We start from the raw sequence: 25,629 nt of genomic DNA on the forward strand, positions 1-25,629 counted from the left end.
CACTACTCTTCCATTATTGCCATAACTTTATAGTCTTATTACGTTGTTAAGTTCCCGCTTTCATAATGTAAACCACACAATGTTAAGTCTATAATATGCCAAATCAATGACAAACCAACCTACAAAACATCTCTATCTCAATTCAAGGCTAAGATATTACTAGCTGAATGAAAACTGTAAACTGTAATAGCTTTAATATGTTTTTTGATGCCATTTGGTCACAGTGATTGTGACTGGCAGCATGAGATTAACTATCAGTTATAGTGGCTGGCAGCGTTAGATTAACTGTCAGTTATGGTGCCTGGCAGCGTGAGATTATTTATCAACTATGGTGGCTGGCAGCATGAGATTAACTGCAGTTAGACCTGTTTAGAGGCCTATACTGTTTCACATTGCCTAAATGATACAGCAGAATAATAACTGTTTGCCCAAAAACCATGAAATCATCTGACTATGTACTATATTTCAAAGCACGTGACTTGTGTCCCTGATAACAATTCAGCTGGTCTCATGATAAACATCTCTGTATATTTAGTTTACTTGACATTCAAAATTTCTAGTAATGAACAATAGTTTACACTTCAGTTTGCTTTATTTTTACCCAGCCAGACAATACAGCCGGTAATCATGTCACACTACTTATCATTTGAAAATATTATGAAGGATAATCCTAGTTTACGCTGATTGCATTCAGTATACAGGACTCTTTTCACAAAGAGTTATCTCAATTACATCAGCTTATTGCAGTTTTGTGGTTGCGGAAGAATCGTTCTTTGAACAAGTTGCTTTTTCATTGTTTATATCGTTAAAGAGAGTCATCCTCTCTTTACTTGTGCTTCACAGTTTACAGTTCAATTTGGAGTTATTGTCACAATGCTAATTGCTTTAACATGTTTGTTTATATGCATCTAACAAACACTGAAATCATTATCATTCCTCATATATGTGCTGTACAGCAATCTATTATTTTTAGTCATATTTAAAAAGCTTGCCTTCGAAATTTTAAAACTGCATTTATTGTATCACACTTTGTTCCCAATTACAATCAAGTTTTATTTTTCCATTAGAGCTCTGAAGCTAAATTTTAAACAGAATGGAAAGTGCAACATTGAAGACTTCTTTCTTGCCTACTACCTGTAGGCAACTGTAGGCAAGAATGAAGAGTGTACACCACTGAAAATTATTTCATAGAACTAACATCACAAAAGCTCATAGAACTATCAGCACAAAATTTCATAGAAATACCAGCACAAAATCTCATAAAACTACCGGCACAAAATTTGAAAAATAATTTCTGTCCTATGTTTATGTTTCTGTCCATGTTGACTCTGTACTTGTATGACTCTGTGCTCTGTATGGAATATGTGTATATGCCATATGTATACAAGCTTCTATCACATTTCTATGTGTATATGCCATATGTATACATGTCTGTATCATTTCTACCAATGTGTATGGGTGTCTGCACCCTATGCATACAAAGCTACATCATTGATATAAATTTTTATATAATATAAATAGGCGTGTATATCACATGTACACATATCTGTACCATATGGTATACATATCTAGACTATATGTATATCTTTCTACGCTATATATGCCTGCTTAAAGTATGTCATAAATTATTGGGAGTTGTGTCCCCATCATGGCTGAATGCTGACAGAGGCTAATGAGAAACTGAATTTAACATGTAAAAGGAGACAATTTCAAAGAGAATGGTGAAGGCTTGCTTGATCTCATCACTCCAATCATCTGCCATCGCTTCTTTTATGGCTATGAGGAAGTAGCTGAGCAGCACCTGAAGCAATAGAATAAAATAAACAGCTACAGATTAAACAACTCTAAAGAAAACTGCGACATTAGTTTGCATAAGTGACCAAATATGAGATGATACATTGGCTGAGAAATGGCTTACACTGCCACGCATGTACATACGTACGCACGCACACACGCACACACACACACACGCACACACGCACACACGCACACACGCACACACGCACACACGCACACATGCCATTCATGCTCACGCATCAATAAAAGTATATCAAAGCCATATTGTGATACCTTTCTTTTTATTCATTATTTTTTGCAGCATTATATGTAAAACTATTTTTTATAAAAATGATTATGGGCTGCCCAATAAAAATATATATTATATATAATATATAAAATAAGACATTATATAATATGATATATGATATAGTATATGTAATATATAATACAAGATATACATATTCTTTTATAAAAATATATATTATATATAATATAATAATATTATATATAATATATTATATACTAATATTTATATATACATGTATATAGATATATATGCGGGTTAACAGTGTTGTAGAAACATGGTGTTGCTCACATCACCTGTCACACTTGTCAATGTACATGTTCTGTGATGAGTCACACTGAGATATGTAAACTGGCTCAAGTACAATTAGTTAATGCACTGGTTTTGTCTCCCTGTTGGCAGCATCTGACTTTACTGCCAGATCATAAACAATTAACGGCTATAGCATTCTTGCCATATGCATTATGGCAAACAATTAATCTGCTACATTGTTGCCTAGTTGTGTAAGGAGCTCGAAAACTGTCAAGTTCTTATAGATAAAACCAGTGCAACTTTAGATAAAACCAGTGCAACTTTAGATAAAACCAGTGCAACTCTAGATAAAACCAGTGCAACTCTAGATAAAACTAGTGCAACTCTAGATAAAACCAGTGCAACTTTAGATAAAACCAGTGCAACTCTAGATAAAACAAGTGCAACTCTAGATAAAACCAGTGCAATTCTAGATAAAACCAGTGCAACTCTAGATAAAACTAGTGCAACTCTAGATAAAACTAGTGCAACTCTAGATAAAACTAGTGCAACTCTAGATAAAACCAGTGCAACTCTAGATAAAACAAGTGCAACTTTAGATAAAACTAGTGCAACTCTAGATAAAACTAGTGCAACTCTAGATAAAACCAGTGCAACTTTAGATAAAACCAGTGCAACTCTAGATAAAACAAGTGCAACTCTAGATAAAACCAGTGCAATTCTAGATAAAACCAGTGCAACTCTAGATAAAACTAGTGCAACTCTAGATAAAACTAGTGCAACTCTAGATAAAACTAGTGCAACTCTAGATAAAACTAGTGCAACTCTAGATAAAACCAGTGCAACTTTAGATAAAACCAGTGCAACTCTAGATAAAACAAGTGCAACTCTAGATAAAACTAGTGCAACTCTAGATAAAATAATCTTTATGACGCGGTTAGTTCGCAAGTTTACGTCATCCCCAAAATGAAAATGACAGAAACTCGCAAGTCAATCGATCGAGTTTTGTTCCTTGCCAATTTTTAAAAAATTTTTCATTCTTGCGAAAGATGAAGAATGCACTCGTGAATGATACACAAGAAAATGCTGCACAAGATATTCCATTCTAAACATTTTCCACATTTCAGTCGTTCTTTTTTCGAAAACGTGCTGATAAGTGACAGAGATAGGAGTGCGCCGCTATGACTTTTGGCGTAGAATTCCTTATCTTTTAGAAAACCGTCCGCAATAATCCACAACAATCGAATGCCAATTGAAACACTTATCGCCCTCTAACTCAATGTGTACACAACTCCAAATTCTCATTATCAGCACAATCGAAATGTAGTGTATCACATTCCTGCCATATGCATTTTGGCAAACAATCAAACAGCTACGTCGTTGATTAGGTGCAACATGATATCGAAGACTGCTGAGTTTTATTAGAGAAACCCGTGCGACCAGACAAAATCATGGTGTGAACTTTGGCAGTTGTGCTTTAACCCTTTCTCTAGTACACATCATCCAGTATCTGTTCGTAATTTTTTATACCCAGAAGCTAATTAGCTCCTATGAGAAGTGGTTAGCGTCTCTAATCATATTATTCCTTTGCTAACTAACGTTTGATATATCATAATGCGATATTTGATGGATGGACTGCGTCACAGTAATCAGACAGCGGACAGCCGACAACAGAGAAGAGAGAGCAGAAATCAAAGCATAAGTCATAAGATTCTTATTTAAGCCAAAAATTACCACCGACACAGACAGGCAGACAGACAGCCCAAGAGACAAAAATAATTTGTGTTGCTGCAAAAGGCTGCTGCGTGTAAAAATTGAATGAAGAACACCTAAAATACATAAGATAAAAATCTTTACTTTCTAAAGAAGATAAAAGAAAACTGCTTGTAGCAAAATCAGCGCTGTCAATGATGATATAATCAGCCCGATCAACCCCAATAGAGTGTCTCGCAAGCAAAGCTTAATATGATCAAGTGAAGCGTAAGACTCAGGTTATGGTAGTTCACTTGTTCAATCTATGGGATGAGTATTTGTTGGTGGAGTCATAATCTATCTATATACTTATAAAGCTCTAATCGCGCAATCTTGCTTAAAATCGTCGCGCCAAAGAAATACTATAAGCAATAAATAGAGGTGATTGAGACAGATTGCATTTAGTATGATTTGAACATGTCTCAGAACTGGAACTCTACTGTCTATACCACTATGTCCAAATTCTCACGATGTAAGTTACAGTGGAACATACTGCGAGAGTTCTGTGTGTTGCTTGCGGCTTACTAACGTAAAAAAGAGGCCCATCTTAAGCAATGCCAAGTTCAATTGGTAATCTTAGACTTTTCTTTTACCATATAAATTCACAATCTACATGTATGTGAGTAGAGACTCTAGAATGCACTTTGCAAGCATTAAGGGGAGTTGTCTTCTATGAGCAGAAGGCAACTGTGTTCATGGATTGTTGTCATCAAAGCAGTCTAGAAGTTAGCTTTGAAAATGAATGAGATTACAAGCAAAGCCAGCTTACAGCTAATTATATATATAGACGGCGTCAGTATCAGTAAATTATTAATCAAGTCGATATTTCCTGTTGTCATACGTTTACACAAGCTACCGTTTAGCTGTTTACAGATTCGTCTAAACTTAGAGATACCCCTAAACATAGAAATACGCCTAAACTTAGAGATACTCTAGCCCTTCACAATACTAATTATTTGTAATTGGGTGTTATTCGTATGACATAAATCGTGCATTTTGTGTTTTTTAAACAAGCATGATTCGTTTCGCAAGCAGTCAACAAATTTATTTGCAATTCTCCAAAGACTTTTCTCATCTTCGGTAAAACAGATTATAATCAAAACCCTTCAGTAGCAAAATCAGTAGTTGCTACAAAATCGCTACAGAAATTAGTTTAACTATTACCCTTGACCTATTACCCTTGACCTATTACCCTTGACCTATTACCCTTGATCCATTACTTAGTGCACCGTGAGAGATCGTTTGGTCTAATAACTACCTGCACAATAATAACACACCATGTCAAGGTGGTCAAGTGACGCAGACAGTAATGCGCCTGATTGTTAAGCCAATTGTGGAGTTCAAATCCCGAGCCGGTGATTCATTTATTCCAACTATTACACCCGTGGCTTCGAATGTACACAGCTCCTATTATAGTAAAGATTTGTGACAGTGGTCAAGTTAAGCACTCTTGTTGCATATGAAAGGTAAGTTGAGGCACCTCTGCTAATAACTATTTTAAGCAATATGTCTGAAGGTAGATGTCAGAATTGTGACTAAACATATTTATAAGACTAAATAGTATGTTCTGGGAAACCCGTTTAAAGAGTTACTCACATCAAATTAAAAAAAATCTTATCAGAAAGTATAGAAATTTTTTCTGTCGTTCGAGATTTTATATGTTGTTTGAGGTTAACTGACTGCCAGGATGTTTCAAGATCAAAATTAACAAAACTTAATTGCAGATCAACTGTTCAGGAGAAAAATACTTGTTCAAAATGACATTAATAGTTGCACTTCCTGTTTGTCCTTTTCATCATGACATCAGCTAGGCCTAATGCATTCAGGTTTTAGTGTTACACGTTTCTATTGACATATATTTTATATTGTATTTGCTCATTATTGTCGAAATAAAACTTTGAATTTAGCCTCAGAGACATCGCTACAGATGTTTCAAATGATTTAACAATGTAGGTTGGTTAGAAATTGTCCAACCATTTTTCTCAAAATGCTGTGTAAACATATGAATATCTGATGCTAATGAAACCATCTATTTATTCCTTATAAACATATGCTGTTGAAGATAAACGGCTGAAACTGGTGCTTCCGCACTTTGACATAACCAGAATCTTTATAAAATTGTTCCATTTTATTGGAACAATAAAATATTAAAACAATAAAATGGAACAACAAAATTAGGTAAAACAACTTGCCCTACAGAGCAAGTTGTTTTTTACCTAATTGAAAGGAATAATTCTTTCAAAACATTCTGATATTGCCAGTAATGTCATGCTTTCCACCCTATAATAAAAAAAACAGGACACAACTCCATAAATTTGGTGATTTGTTTGGGCTTAACCTGTCAGCCTCAACATCTGTGTTTGATTTCACAGCAAGATGTGAGTCTGGTTACTATAATGATGAGTGTAAGCTGTTTCTATAGCGCGGATAGTAGAAACATTTGCGAAGTCATTCACAAAATGAAAACGGCAAAAAACTTCAAGTCAAGTGAGTTTTGTCGCTTACAAATTTTTGTTTAATGTTTCATGATTGCAAAAGGTGGAAACAGCACTCGTGTATAATACACAAGAAAATGCCGCGCTAGCTATTCCATTTTAAAAGTTTTCTACAATTGTGTCAAAAAATGCAGCTGCAGGAGTGCGGCGCTATGACCTCTGGCGTAGAATTCCTTTCTTCAAAAATAAGGCGCCTGAGTTAATCCACAACGGGCGAATGTAATACTGAAAACCGTTAAAACACTTATCACATGGTAACTCAACGTGAGGACAATTCCAGATTTGCATCATCTGGGCATTGAAGCGATAGAGAAGATGTGCGCATGAAGCTCAAATAACTTGTTGTGGAGTGCTGAACACTGCACTAAGTGGGTGAGTAAACATTGAGCGTTGACACGCCCTCATTCATTAGACTGCTTAATGACCGCTTTGGCAGATGAAATGAGAGCATAACTTGGCTACCGACAACGTCCTACTTGGAATGCATGCCAAGCAGCAGGTCTGAAAGGCTATTGCAATTGTTTGGAGTTTTCTTGGCTGAAGTGAGAGAATACCGGCACGCCTACATCGTCTAGCAGAAGGGAGTTGTTCAGCTTTGCTTATGAGAGTTTAGCACTTATCTTAGATTAGCCTAGAGAGCTCTTGAGTCAACCTTAGGGGTGCACTTGATGAGCTCACCTTTCATGACACATTTTGTTTTCTAAGCAGAAGCCCCTAAGCAGGTTATCACTGCTAGAATAAACTACAGTCATAGTTACCCATATCGAATTAATGCTTCACTGAGAATTAGTGTATATATTTGCTGTAGTTACAAATGAGTTGACAAATAAATTGACCAATGAGAGTTAAGGCAGGTTCACACTATATCGTCGTACCTCGGCGTTGATGCCACAATACTTCGCTGATCGTCGATGATTACCATGTTCACACTATCACAAACCCATCTGTGTTTGCATCAGGAAATACTCCATGGCGTAATGCTCTCATTTATCTTTTAAAATTTTCGCGAAAAAACCTCTTTGTTTTGGCCTGATGGAATCAGAAACAAGTCTCGCAGCGACTATCACAAACGAATATGAATAAATTACCCTATGGCGACCACGAATTACCATCGCTGAAATGGTCCACATTTGAAAGGCGGTCGTCGATACTTGGTGAAATATTGGGAAAGTTTGACAGCTGCTAATTTTCCTGACGTGTCCGCGATGCTTTGTCGATGCCATCAATTCACGGTTCACATAATCGATGATGAACGACGAAAAGGAAACGCTGACCAACGGCGATATAGTGTGAACCAGTCTTTAATGCCAGTTGCGTGAAGCTAATGACGTTCTCAGTAGACTTTCCAGTTCACTTTTACCGTTGGTTTATTTATTACCATTAATGAAGGATAGTCAGGGTATTTATTACCATTAATGAAGGATAGTCAGGGTTGAATGAACCTAAAATTGGCTCATCACGTATTTTTAACGGCAATAAAGTTTGTGCATTTTATTTTTGCTCAAAGAAAAATGTGTTACAGATAAAAACAGCTGAGTGCGAAAATACATTTAGTCCATGACATAAAGTGAATTACAGAAAAAAATTATTATTGACAAATTTAGTTACCACACAAATGATCTTTTAAAAACAGTTTTCCAATATCTACTAGTGGCCGCCATGTTTATGTCACATGTGAGAATATATGTGAACATATATATGTCAATAGTTGTATGTGCCAAGTCTTGTTGTCAATGTCCCCCAAAGGTTGTCAAGGTATTGTTTGCATTATTGATATTATTATTGATTATTGATATTATTATTGATTATTGATAAAATAAAGGTTTGGATACTTTCCTAGTTTATTGAAATTTATACAGTGCAATAATAATATATAATAATATTTAAATAAATATAATAATACATATTTGTCATTCAATGCCAAATTGATTCTTTTATTTTGATGCAAAGCGGTTTAAAAATAGAGCCATAACCTCGACACCAAAATGATGAGGCCAAAAAACACTAAATTATTCTTGGGAAGGGGGCATAATTGCTTTGAGATTACTGTAGCCAAAAGCTTATGATATCTGTGTTCTACTTCTCTCAGAGAAAATTAAACTAGGATGCTTATAATAGCATACTCCAGGGCCAAAGCTGCCTGGAGATAAAGCTGTATCCATCTATGATTAAAATGCTATTAATTTAAACATGAAAGCAACACTTGAGAGGTCATTGAACACTTGAGAGGTCGTTGCACACTTCAGTTAATGGAGATTTCATGCTCTGAGCTTAATTAGAAAGAGCAGAATATTAGCAAGACACTTGAGAGGGTAAGCTGCTGCTGCCGCTGCTGGCAGCAACCACCTCTCATGTTTCCACTGATTGTTTATAAAAGAATTGGTGACAGAATTAAGAATGAACATTTACTTTAACACAATAATTAAAGTATTACAAAAAATTATATTCAAATAAACTTTGGACCAAACTGAGATTAAGGAGTGAGTGGGCTAAAGGCAACCTGGGCAAATACAAAGTTCTCTAACAGTCGTGTGCATCTAAGCTTCATCTTTTTGCGTATCATTTCCAAGATCCAATTCCATTTTCCGCAAGCATGAAATATTCAGTAAATATTTGCAAATAACAAAACTTGTTTGATTTGCAGATTTTTGCCATTTTGATCTTTCGGATGATGCAAACTTATGGACCAATCATGTCATTGAAACATTGTGAGTAGGAATCTGGAGTCTTTAAATTTAAACGTAGTATCATTTAGTTAGCTGTTTGGATTCATCTAGGAGCTACACCTTGAAACGCCTTGTCTGTATGATTACTATGGAAACTGCATGACTCATACATAGAATTATTCTATCAGTTATACCAACTTGGGTGGTACGATTCTCTTTGAACTTAATCACACTCTTGTACTAAGAAGACTACTCCAATGACGTTGCCGCACAGTATAGCATAGAAAACATGCGCAATCTAGTATAGAGCCTCAGTTGATAATCGATACTGTTCCAAAGATCTTTACCAGAGATATCCGTGCATATGATAGAACAGAAAAACATTTATAATAGAGATCTATTTTTGTGTGCTAGGGCCTACGACAGAGAGTGATACGTTTCCTTGCTTAGAAAAGAGTTTATGTTTGTTGATCACAAAATGCTGTCAGGTGTACATTCAAGTGGCTTCAAAGCAACTAACGAAAGCGATTTTAATTTAAAAAATGTAGTTGAAAAAACCTTGTTGATATCGTTTTACTTTTTATTTCACATTAAGGTTCACTCACTTGAATGTACTGAGGGTCAAACTTATATTCCTTGTAATGCCGGCAGCCAAGCTTGTGAATATACAGAGAGTAGTCTTTATGGCTGCTGATGGCCTCAACAACTTTCCCGACAGCGCCCTTCACTCTGCTGCCGTGCCTGTGCAGCACCTCATTATAGTGATCATCCTTCACATTGATTTCAGCAAAGATACCGAAGGCATCTTTAGACTCGGGGCTCTCGCTGAACATTCTGCAGAAAAAGCACAGACTTCTAGCATCAGTCATCAAGAGGAAAAGAGTTTAGGCAGAAATACTCATGCTATAGTTTGGAGAGCAGTAAGCTGAATTGAGTTTAGAAAACTGCATGATAATTAGCTAAGTAGTAGAGTTCAATGATCTCTAAATATAAAATTAGATTACAATTCTTGTAAAGGTAGGAGGAGGAAAAGAGAAATCATTCACGTAAAACAAATTTATTTATTACTTTTTAACACATGTTAACCAACGCGGAACTCATGCAAATTAACTTTTACTGCATATAAACCAACGTTGAATACACGTAGAGTTACAGTAAAAATGAGCGATATACTAATTTGAATTGTCAGCTGTTGAATGCTCACAGCGGGTTACCTCTAGTTCTGTAACTCTGTGAAGTTTAAAGTAAGTCTGGCATGAATAGACTTCAGCAATTGGAATCTATTCACTTTTAAAACTGCAACAAGCAATATTAAAGAAAAATATTGCTTGTAGCAGTTCCAGGAATGTTTTTAGTACAAACAGCTACAACACAGCCTCTATACATCTTCAGACAATTAGAGACTGCCAGATGTACTGGTTATCTCTGTTCCGTTTAATGGCATAGACATAGACATAGACATAGGCATACTGACAACATCTGGACAGGTAGAGACTAGGCCATAGACATACTGGTCAAAGAATTTGGCTCCAATAAACTCATCCTTGTGTATGTGCTTATACCAGTTCTTTGTGATCAAAGTCTTTTGTTTCTTTGTGAGGCTGACTGGAGGCTTAGCTGGTTTGCCATCAGCTGTGTTTCCCATGGCTGCCTCACTTCTTCTCGAATACTCCTTTTCTTTTGAGTTTCTTGGTTACCTGAACAGAAACAGCCACATGAGATACCTGAGAGTGGTACCTCAATATCTCAGTCTAAAGCCTGGTTCCTGTATTGAATGCGAGGCCTCGGCGGTAATCTCGCGCAGCAAAACACTTGCGGCGCTAGGCTTGGCGGTCATGCTTACATAACGCTGCATTGCTGGGGATCGAGTAAAAATGGTCGCTAGCCATGTCGTCTCAAAAGTGCTGACTTTCCCACATACAGTGCATTTTGGGAAGGCTTTGCCTGCGGCTCTTCGCGAAAGTTGAACAGCGCTGAACTCTTGCGTTGACTACCGACGAGTACCCGCGGTATTCGGGGAGTAGGTTCACATTTCACCGCTGACAGCCCTGCGGCACTTCCGGCGTATATGGGAACCAGGGGAACCAGGCGTATATGGGAACCAGGCTTTAGCATGAAACTCAACTAATCATTGATAACAACCAGTCCTTCCCGTGTTTCAATACAAACGTTGTCTCTGTTGTCTTCTCTTACCTACAGCTAATTGTGCTACGGAACACGGCTAGCAACTAGATATACTCATACCTGTACTATACTCAGCTCAGAAACATAGGTATAAAACAAAATTGCTGTTTAAAATACTCAAATCATATCTGCGATCTGCCTGACTAACCCACTACATTCATATTTATACCAGTAGACCTTATACCAGACACTAACACTTTATACACATTATAGAACCACGTTATACAAAAAGAGCTTTTTTTCAATATGCTTCATTTACATTATTCTTTTTTGTTTTTTTATTTTAATTTCTTAAATTTTTTTATTTAATTTTTTAATTTAATTTTAATTAGCTTTAAACAGCACTGACCAGGGATATTAGAATTCAGGTCTATCTATATATATCTATTAATCTCTATATATATCTATTAATCTCTATATATACATAATTTCTATGTTTACTGTAAATCCTCCTCTATAAGCCACACCCCAAAACCTTGAAGGTTATTTTTTGGTTTACAAGTATACAGCATGGATGAGCCCCACCCACAGGTTTCCATTCATTTAATACACTTAATTTAACCAGGCAAGTTATTCGCAAAGTTGTCTCTATTTGTCATCATACACATGCATGTAGCCAAGGAGGCTGCAATCGACCAATAACTGTTTTCACTTTTGATGCGAGGGGGAGGGAAGAGGCAGGTTGCACTACACCTTCTACAAATTACCAGTAAACAGTAAACAGGTACTAAATTAATGAGCATATTTTGTATTGCATCTCATCAAGAAGGGCAAACACAGCATCTAAATTCAAAGTTGAAGACTGTAGCTTTGGAACCTACCAACCGGAAGGCTGCCGGAGTTTTTTGCATTAACGGAAAACAACCTAACAAGTGGAATCTAATGCTGGACAAGTCGTATGACAGGGACCACAACTAATGACTTCATTATGGCAGTATAAGCACTGGATTTTTCCTGACTTAAACTAAATAATTAACTTTGCAGTAATAATAATTACTTATTATTACTATTAACTAAAAATTCCACTGTCATACAGCCCACGACCAAAGTGATATTCCACTGTCATACAGCCCACGACCAAAGTGATATTCCAATGTCATACAGCCCACGACCAAAGAGATATTCCACTGTCATACAGCCCACGACCAAAGTGATATTCCACTGTCATACAGCCCACGACCAAAGTGATATTCCCTGTCATACAGCCCACGACCAAAGTGATATTCCACTGTCATACAGCCCACGACCAAAGTGATATTCCACTGTCATACAGCCCACGACCAAAGTGATATTCCACTGTCATACAGCCCCCGACCAAAGTGATATTCCACTGTCATACAGCCCACGACCAAAGTGATATTCCACTGTCATACAGCCCACGACCAAAGTGATATTCCCCTGTCATACAGCCCACGACCAAAGTGATATTCCCCAGTCATACAGCCCACGACCAAAGTGATATTCCACTGTCATACAGCCCACGACCAAAGTGATATTCCACTGTCATACAGCCCACGACCAAAGTGATATTCCCCTGTCATACAGCCCACGGCCAAAGTGATATTCCCCAGTCATACAGCCCACGACCAAAGTGATATTCCCCAGTCATACAGCCCACGACCAAAGTGATATTCCCCTGTCATACAGCCCACGACCAAAGTGATATTCCCCAGTCATACAGCCCACGACCAAAGTGATATTCCACTGTCATACAGCCCACGACCAAAGTGATATTCCCCAGTCATACAGCCCACGACCAAAGTGATATTCCACTGTCATACAGCCCACGACCAAAGTGATATTCCCCTGTCATACAGCCCACGACCAAAGAGATATTCCACTGTCATACAGCCCACAACCAAAGTGATATTGGAAAAAAGAAAGGGGTTGAGAAATGCAATATTAGCAGCCAAATGGTACTGCAGTGCAATAGGATAACTGCAATGGTAGCTGTAATGTACTGGGTGTGGGTGATATTATATACAACAAATAGCAATCATGAAAGGAAAAGATTATATGTTTATATCTCTCCCCCAGCAATAGGAGAAATGCAATATTGGCCAATATTAGAAGTAAAATGCACTGATATTATTAGAATAACCAATATTATTAATATAGTAATACAGTAATAATAGAAAACCAATGCACAATTTTGTTTACATTTAAAAACATCAAGCTAACAATATCAAGAAGTATCAAAAAGAATATCCAAACTTAGTAATAGTAATACAGTAATAATAGAAAACCAATGCACAATTTTGTTTACATTTCAAAACGTAATAGCTAACAATATCAAGAAGTATCAAGAATAATATCCAAAGTTATAATTAAATATCGTAATCTCATAAGAATCGTTAGAAAACAATATCATCGTCATTTCCTTTACTTACACTGCGTTGGACATCAGTTAGAATACCAAAGTACTCGAATGTCTCTAAAAAGTCGGATACTTTGAAATCGGCAAAGATGAAACGATTTCAGTACTTTTATGTTAGTTACAGAAATCTTCGGCAATTCGACAATGCTATAGACTGGTGAAATGTGCACGTTTTTTTTGTGAACTGCGCACGACTTAATCGTTCTATCCCTGTCGCTCAGCGTTTCAATTTCTGGTCTTAACTTTGATAAATGTGAGGCTTAGCAAGTTTTAATAACGAGTTTCGGCCAAATTAATCTGTCTATTTGTGTATAATCCGATCAGATGAGTAAGTTTTAAGAGAATTTCGATAATTTACAAAGACTTTGTAACATATTTAAATAGGTTTGTATGTGTTTTGTATTGTTATTATACTTTAACTAATCTACAAAACGATGGTTAAATTTGTTCATGAAATTTTAATACAAGGGTTCGTCTCAATGTTGATGAATAATTTTCATAAGTTGTGTGCACATGCATTTATCATAAAAACTCTCAAACTTCGCCTCTGCTCGTTTGGTCGTGGGATTAACTGCGTCTTATTATTGAATAAATTTTTATTATAAAATAAATAATTTTAGCATTTGAACATTTCTACAGCTCAGTCAAACTGTTTTAATTATTACTACTATAAAAAATCTTATTTGAATTTATTAATATTTAATATAACTCTTTTAGGCCTATATAGTTATATTTACATCGTTTTATTATATGTCACCTTGGATTTATCACGTGATCATGAATGTACTGGAGAGTTTACAGGTATAATTTTTAGACTGCGTGCATAAGTCGCACCCCAAACTTTTAAACAAAATTTTAGGTTCACAGGTTTATAGGATGTACAGTACTTCTTTTTTCACATAATAGACTTCACATGGTACAGCGCTCTCCTATTCACTTCCATCACTACACCCCCTACGACTGGTGAGGTTTGTCTCGCACCCCTTGGTTAGTCCCTATTCGCTTCCATCACTACACCCCCTACGACTGGTGAGGTTTGTCTCGCACCCCTTGCTTAGTCCCTATTCGCTTCCATCACTACACCCCTTATGACTGGTGAGGTTTGTCTCGCACCCCTTGCTTAGTCCCTATTCGCTTCCATCACTACACCCCTTACGACTGGTGAGGTTTGTCTCGCACCCCTTGGTTAGTCCCTATTCGCTTCCATCACTACACCCCTTATGACTGATGAGGTTTGTCTCGCACCCCTTGCTTAGTCCCTATTCGCTTCCATCACTACACCCCTTATGACTGGTGAGGTTTGTCTCGCACTCCTTGCTCAGTACCTATTCGCTTCCATCACTACACCCCTATGACTGTTGAGGTTTGTCTCGCACCCCTTGCTCAGTACCTATTCGCTTCCATCACTACACCCCTACGACTGGTGAGGTTTGTCTCGCATCCTTGCTTAGAATAAAACTTTTTTGTTTTATTCTAAACGAGGGGACTCCAAACATAATGAAAAACAGACATATTCAAAATATATGAAAATAATATGTTATTTAAAAGGTTAATTAAAAAGAGTCTAACATGTTCACACAGCAGTGACATAATTATACATAAAAACAACTCACTTTTGATCTTTGACATCAATCTGTTCAATTATTTTTTACATAATAGCCTTTACATAGTAACTGCCTGCACATCTAGATATACTCGTAGGTAGATCACTACATGTAGAACAATGACAGCGCAAGCTGGCTTCCTTTCAGACTGCTGCTGTCTCTTTCATCATTGTTATAATCAAAAAACTGGAGTGGGAATCAATAGCGTCTGCATGTAAACGCATTTTGACAGCAAAAAATATGCACGGACTCACGGGAATGCGAAGATGGGAAAATAAAGCCTTATATAAGAAAACATTGTAATTATGGTTATTGCATCAAACAAAGGAGTTATGCATGACCTATGGGAAAGCGGTCAAATCATTTCTCCTATCTCGCACGTGTGGCATACCAACACAAAGACACGACTGCTGCCCTGTTCTATGGCTTGCTGGTCAACAGATGACGTGTAATATCCTATTATTACCCGTGGGACTAGATAATGATGCACTCTCATATCGAATGTAAGCAATTAAACCTGGCCCAAGTCGTCACAAAGACTGATAGATCAAACTACACGTAGATTATGCTCATGGTTGTACATACGACAAAGATTTGAAGTCATCTACATGTACCATCGCTCCTTGTTTCATGTTTGACAGGCTAATTTATTGAGCTGTACACATTTATATTAGAAAACTATCTTTAAAAAGACAGACAGTTGGACAGACGATCTAGAGGTGTTGGCAAAGTGCCGGATCCAAGCAAACAAGATAATAGATAGATAATATTAGCGAGCTTAACACCATTCAACAAATCGCCATCTAACAGTTAGGAAAATCACACAACAAAAGAGTTGCCCTGTTAGAGTTAAGCCAACAAAAAATTGGAAGATTTGTCATACTGAAGTAAGGTCAACCCTACATTAGATGATTTGTCCTGTTAGAGTAAGGTCAGCCAGCTGGAGATCTGTCCTGTTACAGCAAAATCGACAAAGAAATTTTGGTTAAAGTCATCTAACAAAAAAGTGGCCTTGTCACAGTCATCACAAGGCCATCACAAGGTCATCACAAGGTCGTCACAAGGTCGTCACAAGGTCATCGTAAGGTCAGAGTGAGTCCATCCATAGAAGGCTCCGCCTGCTTCAGTTTGATAAATGTTGACTGATAGCAAAGAATAAATGACAAACCAGTATTAATAATACTAGTATGATTATAAACAGCAAAAATTCAGTAATAAAAAGAATAACAGTAATTGCAATAACAATGATAGAACTGGCCATGGTGCTTGTATGAGTACACTTGTGACCAAAATATGTGACCCAAATAGGAACACGCCGAAGGTTTTATTCGATCCTGTAAACAAAGTCTCATACTGCTATTTGTTATTTTATAATCACCTTGTCTAGTAATAGTATATTATATATTATATAAATTATATATTAAATATTAATATATATTATATATTAAGTATATTATATACTAGATGTCAATTACTGACTGTTTTATAGCTGATTCTCAATTCATTCACAAACATAGTATATTACTTTTTATGATATAAAGTTATCTCTAATTATCAATTGTATTTTAATACTAAAAACTTATTTTAGAATTAAAAAAAATGTTATTTGACTAAAACACATTGTGAGAAAGATCAACAAAATTAAAGAATTTGAAAGAAGGTTGAACCAATACCAAAAAGCATAACTTCAATATGACCAAACTTTTTACTAAAATTATCAGATTTTTCAATAATCTGCCAAGAGTATTTTAATTGACCCTAAAAGTTAATCGTTTTCTTTTTAAATGTATTGACTGCTCTGCTCTACCACTGAATGTATAGGTTTAATTTAAATGCGAACTGTCTCTACACATTCCTCTACACATTCCTGTCTCTACACATTCCTGTGTCTAAACATTCCTGTCTCTACACATTCCTCTACACATTCCTGTCTCTACACATTCCTGTGTCTAAACATTCCTGTCTCTACCCATTCCTGTCTCTACACATTCCTGTCTCTACACATTCCTGTGTCTAAACATTCCTGTCTCTACACATTCCTCTACACATTCCTGTCTCTACACATTCCTGTGTCTACCCATTCCTGTCTCTACCCATTCCTGTCTCTACCCATTCCTGTCTCTACCCATTCCTGTTTCTACCAATTCCTGTACCCATTCCTGTCTCTACACATTCCTGTCTCTACACATTCCTGTCTCTACACATTCCTGTCTCTACACATTCCTGTCTCTACACATTCCTGTCTCTACCCATTCCTGTCTCTACACATTCCTGTCTCTACACATTCCTGTCTCTACCCATTCCTGTCTCTACCCATTCCTGTCTCTACACATTCCTGTCTCTACACATTCCTGTCTCTACACATTCCTGTCTCTAAACATCCCTCTACACATTCCTGTGTCTACCCATTCCTGTCTCTACACATTCCTGTCTTTACCCATTCCTGTCTTTACCCATTCCTGTTTCTACCCATTCCTGTCTCTACACATTCCTGTCTCTACACATTCCTGTCTCTACACATTCCTGTCTCTACACATTCCTGTCTCTACCCATTCCTGTCTCTACCCATTCCTGTCTCTATTCCTGTCTCTACACATTCCTGTCTCTACACATTCCTGTCTCTACACATTCCTGTCTCTACCCATTCCTGTCTCTACCCATTCCTGTTTCTACCCATTCCTGTCTCTACCCATTCCTGTCTCTACACATTCCTGTCTCTACACATTCCTGTCTCTACACATTCCTGTCTCTACACATTCCTGTCTCTACACATTCCTGTCTCTACCCATTCCTGTTTCTACCCATTCCTGTCTTTACCCATTCCTGTCTCTACACATTCCTGTCTCTACACATTCCTGTCTCTACACATTCCTGTCTCTACAAATTCCTGTCTCTACACATTCCTGTCTCTACCCATTCCTGTCTCTAACCATTCCTGTCTCTATACATTCCTGTCTCTAACCATTCTTGTCTCTGTGCATTCCAATTTCTATACTTTCCAATCTCTACAAATTCTTGTCATCTTCAACTCAAATACTTTGTTTTTTGTTTATCATTTTTATTTTTCTCCATGTTATCAGAAAGTTATTTGAATAAACTCAAATATGTGTACAGTCAAACCTCGGTGAGTGAAGGTAATACTATTGTGGATGTGCTTTATACACCAACCCCGCTGTTTGCTTTGTATTTCATTGATTTTGTTCGACTGCTCAAAAGGTGTAATGACGAATACTCAAGTAACTACGTGCAGCATTCAAACAAATGCATATACAAACAAATGTCTAAAATTATAAACGTATGTATGAAACTGAATAATTTAAAAATAATAATCAATACATAGAAGTTTTGATTGTCTTTCCGTTCTTACGTTAGGAACAAGTAAATTGAAGCGTAGCCTCAGAGACACAAGATATAGACTAAGCATACATGGTGATCTAAATACAAATTTAGTGTAACTCAGCTTACAAAGAATTTAAATTAACACAAATTATTTTGCACGCTTGGCAGTGCCGTGCACTGAGTAAACCCAATATGCATGATTAATTTATGAAGAGGCCTGGTAGTCGAGTGGTGTGGTGATTAGAGCACGTGTCGGTAAATTGTAACTAGGGGAGTTCAATTGCTGTGCAAGGCAGCTTTTTTTCTAACATTGTTAACGTGGTTTCAGACAAATGAACAAACAGACGGACGGACAGAATGAGGGATAGACAGACAAACGGACGAACGAACGAACAGATGAACAGACGGAGAACGGATGTACATAGCTCTTATTATAATAAGATTATTTGTTTATATATTTCCCAAGTTTTATACTCTATCATCAATTATATCTAAATCTATCTTATGCTTTTACTCGTCTTGTTCTTTATTCTTTTCATCTAACTCTCTATTTGCTCGTCACAATATCTAATTAACTGTCTTAACATAATCTTAAATATGTTATTCAACGATTTTGTTCTTCTTCATCCATAGTCTTATGTTTAAACTTTACAGATAGCGTTGCCTTCCTTATTTTTCCCTAACTCTACCACTAGTGTTTTGGAATTTATGATTTGGAAGCGAAAACAGAAAGGCATAAAGCACTGTTTAACACAATTAGAACACCAGATGCTGAATGTGTAATATGAAGAATTTTATAAATATATAATGAGGTAAGAAATGACATCCTTTCATCAAACTCGCATAAAAAATGATGGCAAGACATTGAGTTGGCTCGAGATGTTGTATTTAACCTATACAACAAATGCTATTGTCACACCAACAGACTGCTATAAAACAGCTATTATCACATCAACAGACTGATATAATAACAGCTATTATCACACCAACAGACTGCTATAATAACAGCTATTGTCACACCAACAGACTGTTATAATAACAGCTATTGTCACACCAACAGACTGCTATAATAACAGCTATTATCACACCAACAGACTACTATGATAACAACTATTATCACACCAACAGACTACTATAATAACAGCTATTGTCACACCAACAGACTGCTATAATAACAGCTATTGTCACACCAACAGACTGCTATAATAACAGCTATTGTCACACCAACAGACTGTTATAATAACAGCTATTATCACACCAACAGACTGCTATAATAACAGCTATTATCACACCAACAGACTACTATAATAACAACTATTATCACACCAACAGACTACTATAATAACAGCTATTATCACACCAACAGACTGCTATAACAACAGCTATTGTCACACCAACAAACTGATATAATAACAGCTATTATCACACCAACAGACTGCTATAACAACAGCTATTGTCACACCAACAAACTGATATAATAACAGCTATTGTCACACCAACAGACTGCTATAATAACAGCTATTATCACACCAACAGACTGTTATAATAACAGCTACTATCACACCAACAGACTGCTATAATAACAGCTATTATCACACCAACAGACTACTATAATAACAACTATTATCACACCAACAGACTACTATAATAACAGCTATTATCACACCAACAAACTGATATAATAACAGCTATTGTCACACCAACAGACTACTATAATAACAGCTATTGTCACAACAACAGACTGCTATAATAACAGCTATCATCACACCAACAGACTGCTATAATAACTGCTATTATCACACCAACAGACTACTATAATAACAGCTATTATCACACCAACAGACTACTATAATAACAGCTATTGTCACAACAACAGACTGCTATAATAACAGCTATTGTCACACCAACAGACTGCTATAATAACAGCTATTGTCACAACAACAGACTGCTATAATAACAGCTATTATCACACCAACAGACTACTATAATAACAGCTATTGTCACAACAACAGACTGCTATAATAACAGCTATTATCACACCAACAGACTACTATAATAACAGCTATTGTCACACCAACAGACTGCTATAATAACAGCTATTGTCACACCAACAGACTGCTATAATAACATCTATTATCACACCAACAGACTGCTATAATAACAGCTATTGTTACACCAACAGACTGCTATAATAACAGCTATTGTCACACCAACAGACTGCTATAATAACAGCTATTATCACACCAACAGACTGATATAATAACAACTATTGTCACACCAACAGACTGCTATAATAACAGCTATTGTCACACCAACAGACTGCTATAATAACAGCTATTATCACACCAACAGACTGCTATAATAACAGCTATTATCACACCAACAGACTGCTATAATAACTGCTATTGTCACACCAACAGACTGCTATAATAACATCTATTATCACACCAACAGACTGCTATAATGACAGCTATTATCACACCAACAGACTGATATAATAACAGCTATTATCACACCAACAGACTGCTATAATAACAGCTATTTTCACACCAACAGACTACTATAATAACTGCTATTATCACACCAACAGACTGCTATAATAACTGCTATTATCACACCAACAGACTGCTATAATAACAGCTATTGTCACACCAACAGACTGCTATAATAACATCTATTATCACACCAACAGACTGCTATAATGACAGCTATTATCACACCAACAGACTGATATAATAACAGCTATTATCACACCAACAGACTGCTATAATAACAGCTATTTTCACACCAACAGACTACTATAATAACTGCTATTATCACACCAACAGACTGCTATAATAACTGCTATTATCACACCAACAGACTGCTATAATAACAGCTATTGTCACACCAACAGACTACTATAATAACTGCTATTATCACACCAACAGACTGCTATAATAACAGCTATTGTCACACCAACAGACTGCTATAATAACAGCTATTGTCACACCAACAGACTATTATAATAACTGCTATTATCACACCAACAGACTGCTATAATAACAGCTATTGTCACACCAACAGACTGCTATAATAACAGCTATTGTCACACCAACAGACTACTATAATAACAACTATTATCACACCAACAGACTGCTATAATAACAGCTATTGTCACAACAACAAACTGCTATAATAACAGCTATTATCACAACAACAGACTGCTATAATAACAACTATTGTCACACCAACAGACTGCTAATATGACATCTATTGCCACACCAACCGACTGCTATGACAATAATGATGACAGAGTTGCAATGTTTTGTGAAATTTTAGTTTTCACGCTTTTGATGTTAAAAATCTCTCGGTATTTAGAGACAAATGCGTGCTCAAAGTCATGTTGTGTCTTAAACAGAATTCATGTAAAAGTGTTGGTAAGACAAGAGTAGACTGCGTGGGTGCATTGAACTGACATGAACAGACAATTTAATAATCAGAATTATTCAAGTCTTGAGAATAACGCCTGTTGGAATGGATGAGACTAAGCTAGCATCTATAGCTTTTTATAGATAGCATCTATAACTCTTTATAGCTAGTATCTATAGCTCTCTATAGATGCTAGCTATAGATAAATCTATAGCATTTATAGCTCTCAAGGAACATTAGTTTCTATACTCTTTACAATACACAAGATCTGCTTAAAAAGACCAAGTTTGAAAAAAAATTCTTGAAGGTTGACTTGCAACAAAATTCACATTACAGTTGTTTGGTACCAAAAGATTCACCATGTTTACTCTGCTCTCTTGCAGGGGCAAAATATGTGGAAATTTGATTACAAGCTTTTAAAACCTCAAAAACGAACAGTTAATTGCTGCCATCACGAAAACGCTGTAGGTTGGAATCAATTTGTTTCTCTGACGTACTCAAATGATTTGGTTATTGTTTTGACATGTGATGTTATCACGTGAATTGAAAGGCCAATAAAAGGCTCGATATAAAATGTCTCACAGCACTAGTTTATAAGAAACACTTCGGGTTCCACAGAACAGCCCATATCAAATATAAATGCCCGCTACTTTCCCATTTTGTTTCGGCTTGGTCTAATCGTCTAGTCGTAATCTGATCATGTGACCCATACTTCTTGCCAAACACCCCGAATAATTTCTGCAGCATTTTTTGACTACCACAGGTGACCAACAGGCTTATCATGTTTATCAGAGAATGATATGTTTTCCTTCGAGCTATGGTTCAAAAATTAAACGAATTTTTATGGTAGGTGTTGAGATATCAGTGCTCAAAGTGACAGCATTACAATGATGATGAAACAGACAGGCAAGGACAATAGACATGGTTTTATTGAATGTGTGAACTATATGTGTAAAAATATTTCGACGAATGAGGTTGCATGAACGTGTAAACTGAAGCCATCTCATTCAAGTACATCCCAATTGAGCCGTTTTGGAAAGAGACTTTAATCTACAGCGTTTTTGTGATGGCCGCGATTAACTGTTCGTTTTTGAGCTTTTAAAAGCTTGTAGTCACATTTCCACATATTTTGCACCTACAACACAACAGAGTAAAACATGGTGAATCCTTTGATACAAAATAACTGTAATGTGAACTTTGTTGCAAGTCAACCTTTTAAATCTTTTCATACACAGTGCCTTTCTATGGACCAGCGTTATTTGGATAATAGATCTATTCATTCTGATAAGTAAGTTGCGCATTTATTTTATCATCTAAATACAACCGACAGGGATGAATATTTATTTATAGAAAACATGTTTTAGTTGGCAGGCAGCGCAGCATTTGTTAGAAATGCCATATGACCTGTTGGAAGTCTTCAGAGACCCATAGATAGATTAGCATGTTTAGCAAGTTCTTCGATAACTGAGATTGCTCTAGTTTCCATACAATTTGAATAAAGAAGTGTACTTGAAATACCATTCAATACTAACAGGTTATATTCATGATATCCAGATAACGGAAACATGGAGTAATGCGTATGCACAAACTACATGTACTTAGGTGCTTATTCTAATATTGCAGCTTGCGGGACCTTCCGGCTTTTCTCTTTAGTTATGTAATCGTTAGGAGTACGTGAGAGGAGAGTCAGAGCAGTTAAGTGAGAGGGGTAAATGAGAGGAGTAAGTAAGAGGGGTGAGTGAGAGGGGTAAGTGAGAGGGGTAAGTGAGAGGGGTAAGTGAGAAGGGTAAGTGAGAGGGATAAGTGAGAGGGGTAAGTGAGAGGGGTAAGTGTGAGGGGTAGGTGAGAGGGGTTAATGAGAGGGGTAAGTGAGAGGGTAAGTGAGCGGGGTAAGTGAGAGGGGTAAGGGAGAGGGGTAAGTGAGAGGGGTAAGTAAGAGGGGTAAGCGAGAGGGGTAAGCGAGAGGGGTAAGCGAGAGGGGTAAGCGAGAGGGGTAAGCGAGAGGGGTAAGCGAGAGGGGTAAGCGAGAGGGGTAAGCGAGAGGGGTAAGCAAAAAGGGTAGGTGAGAAGGGGAAGTGAGAGGCGTAGGGGAACCCGGCTGAGCTCATCGTTCTCAGGGAAAAGAAAGCGGTGTATTTTGGGACTCCATTGCACAGGTTCATCAAACTTAGCCTACTTAAGCCCCGTGGGAGACAAAGTGCGCGCGTCCCTCAGTCAACACAGCCACCATAATCCAACTAAGTTTTTGAAGGAAACTAAAACAGGCTGTAGACATACACATAGATTCTAATTCCTCTGGTGTTTGGAAGAGGTTATGTGAGAATAACTAGAATTGAAGCACTCCATTCTCTGCCAATGCTATATGTTTAGTCAGCCTCTGAATACTTTAAACCCTTGGCAGCCGCTTACATGAAATACTATGTTATGTATTATAGTGAGATGGGTAGCCATAAAGTCTCATATTTGCACTGGTAGGAGTTCTCGATTTAGATAAAGGGTAATCAAGCGTAGTAAATAAATACTGATGTGGGCCACGCTGCCTGTGACCTTTACCAAACTGATTTGACCTCTCCAGTGCTAGGCTGAGCTCCCCACCGTGCTTTGACCTCTGTCCAAAATCTATCAACCAAAAGAAACAGACCAATCCGTACTCATTACACAATATTCTATCAGGTAGAAACCGCCTGAAAGGTTTCTAACCCACTGAGTCCTAATGCTGTGTTGATCCTCTATGTAAGAGGATTTGAAGTGAGCTGTTTTAATGACATACCAGCATTACAAACATCCCTGGTGAGAAGCTGGATAAGTTTCACTACAGAATATTATATATTTTGAGCAACAACTTAATTCACAAAAAAATTCAATATATGTTTATTATTACTATATTTTTATAATTACTAGTACCCTGGCAGTCAGAGTCTGCTGTGAGAGATCGTCAAGAGTGTCAGTAAAGCCCAGACTAAGAATATGAGCAGTAAGTCTTAAACATTTGATTAGTGCAGGTAGCATGCTGGGTGGCAAAGCCAAATGTTGCGAGTTTGATTCCTATGCGGTGCAATCATTTTTCTAACCTCTAAGCGTTGAACAGACGGACAGACACAGTTCTTATTATAGTAAAGATAACAGTTTTTATATTTTGTGTTCTTACGCCGCTTTTTAAAATGAGTTCAAGTACTTTCCAAAGCGTTCTCTCTTTTTAAAATTTGAAGGTAAAAAGTCCAAGTTCTCGAAAGATTCAATATAGTTCATGAATTACTAAAATCAAGGCATGCGCTGTGCTTCAAAATTACCAGTTCACATAATATAATAACCAGATAAATTCACTACCTGATAGCGTTCAGCTCCTCATCTGTAAGTTGCTCTGCTGGGCTTAAAGTCGTTAATATTCACAAACAAGTTAATAGGAACTTTCACCTATAACAGCTCAGAAAACGGTAGAGCTCTAGTATATCAGGAGCATGTGAGC

At 36.9% G+C, this 25,629-nt stretch overlaps 1 protein-coding gene across 1 annotated transcript; it reads right to left on the reverse strand.

Moving 5' to 3' along the window:
* Window positions 1–1,073: 1,073 nt before the first annotated feature.
* Window positions 1,074–25,629, reverse strand: LOC137396909 (hemoglobin subunit zeta-like). The gene is made up of 4 exons (XM_068083206.1): window positions 25,491–25,629; window positions 10,760–10,945; window positions 9,854–10,082; window positions 1,074–1,801 (listed from the first exon to the last, which is right to left on the reverse strand). The coding sequence occupies exons 2-4, from the start codon at window positions 10,891–10,893 to the stop codon at window positions 1,670–1,672; spliced, it is 495 nt and encodes a 164-aa protein (XP_067939307.1). The 5' UTR covers window positions 10,894–10,945; window positions 25,491–25,629; the 3' UTR covers window positions 1,074–1,669.

Source organism: Watersipora subatra, chromosome 5 (genome assembly GCF_963576615.1).
Source record: "Watersipora subatra chromosome 5, tzWatSuba1.1, whole genome shotgun sequence".
In the NCBI taxonomy this organism is placed as follows: domain Eukaryota; kingdom Metazoa; phylum Bryozoa; class Gymnolaemata; order Cheilostomatida; family Watersiporidae; genus Watersipora; species Watersipora subatra.

Coding starts and splice junctions, on each gene's coding strand:
- LOC137396909 (XM_068083206.1), bottom strand. CDS start 10,893: ATGGGAAACACAGCTGATGGCAAACCAGCTAAGCCTCCAGTCAGCCTC. Junction 10,083..10,759: donor GGAGCCAAATTCTTTGACCA/GTATGTCTATGG, acceptor CTTTTTCTGCAG/AATGTTCAGCGAGAGCCCCG. Junction 1,802..9,853: donor TTGACCCTCAGTACATTCAA/GTGAGTGAACCT, acceptor CTATTGCTTCAG/GTGCTGCTCAGCTACTTCCT.